The 1,293-nt window shown below is 41.5% G+C and overlaps 1 protein-coding gene across 1 annotated transcript in view; it reads left to right on the top strand.

Moving 5' to 3' along the window:
- Positions 1-709: 709 nt before the first annotated feature.
- LOC117114213 (5'-3' exoribonuclease 1-like) overlaps positions 710-1,293 on the top strand; it is a 50,303-nt gene continuing 49,719 nt past the window's right edge. The window contains exon 1 of the mRNA XM_033257807.1: positions 710-927. Coding sequence (XP_033113698.1) covers positions 853-927 — 75 coding nt within the window. The 5' untranslated portion in view covers positions 710-852. The remainder of the gene's footprint in view (positions 928-1,293) is intronic.

Raw genomic sequence — 1,293 nt, forward strand, 5'->3', positions numbered from 1 at the left:
TCGTTTTGGCTACAATAGTTTAATAATTTGTTATTACCATTACTCATTATCATTAATGAAATAATAGTCAGTCAGAGGCAGTCAGAGGGCTTATTAATATGTATACTAAGCCTGAAGGTGGCGCTTTACTACGACGGCCATCTTGGATGGTACACATACATAACTCTGCATTGCTGCGCCATCTTGTCAGCACTCTAGTTCTTTAATAGCTCTATGAGTTCTCCACACAAAAAAAGTATTCCACCGAAATGCATGGTGGGAATACAAACAATGGGACGCCCCCTACAGCTGGATCTAAAAAAAACTTCTTCCAAACATTCGTAACCAAGTCGTCGCGTATTTTATTCCCTTTTTATTTACTAGATATAAAAACAAACTGGAATAGACACCCAGAGAGTGACATCGGTGCACATAACCTCCTTGGTGGCGGTAGAAATCGTTGCTATTATCCAAATAAAAACACAAAACAATTAAAGCATAATTATGAATCAGTAAAGAATAAAACAACAATACAGCGCAGAATCGTATGGCCGGACGCACTCTTAGTGAAAAAGTTTTCCTTCATTAGTGGAAAAGGAAGGGCGCCTTTTGCGTCTGGATATACTTAGTAACAGAAGGGCGCCCTGTACGTTGGGCACGAGGTATAGAAAACTTGCATGGTTAAAAGGAAGAGCGCCGCCTACGTTGGGCACGACTTCCGCCTCATTTTTACAATGCGAGTGCTCTATCTTGTATTTCTAGTATTTTGCCTTACTTACCGCATTGCATCGTCTTTTGCAATAACGGCTTTTCAGAAGAAATCAACAATAATTTAAATAGCAGTTATTATATTAAGCCGTTTTTTTCATTGAAATGGGTGTTCCTAAGTTCTATAGATGGATCAGCGAACGATATCCTTGTCTCAGTGAGGTGGTCAAGGAAAATCAGGTAAGAAACGCTAGGCTGGCCCTCTCTAGCTAGGCCAATATTATAGGCCTAGGCCTAGGCCTAGCCTAGCCTAGGGCCTAGGTAGGCCCAGTTTTGTCTCAGCGAGGCCTTGCCTAGGCCTATTCGTTTCCTTGTTGTATTAACTAGCTAAGGTCTAGCCTAGACCAATCTAAGATTGGTTTTGGTCAGCTGCCGTCTCATCATCACGTTAATGAAGTAGGCCTAGACATAGGCCTAGGTAGATAGGCCTAGGCCCTAGCCCAGATTACAGAAAGTAAGAGAAGAGAGGTGTGGGTAGCCTAGGCCTCTTATACACATCTAGATGTGTATAAGAGACAGATATTAGAATGGCAATGTGTTTTTTTT

The sequence above is a fragment of the Anneissia japonica genome, unplaced genomic scaffold (genome assembly GCF_011630105.1).
Source record: "Anneissia japonica isolate Jap-2015-1 unplaced genomic scaffold, ASM1163010v1 scaffold1525_len913038_cov183, whole genome shotgun sequence".
NCBI lineage: Eukaryota > Metazoa > Echinodermata > Crinoidea > Comatulida > Comatulidae > Anneissia > Anneissia japonica.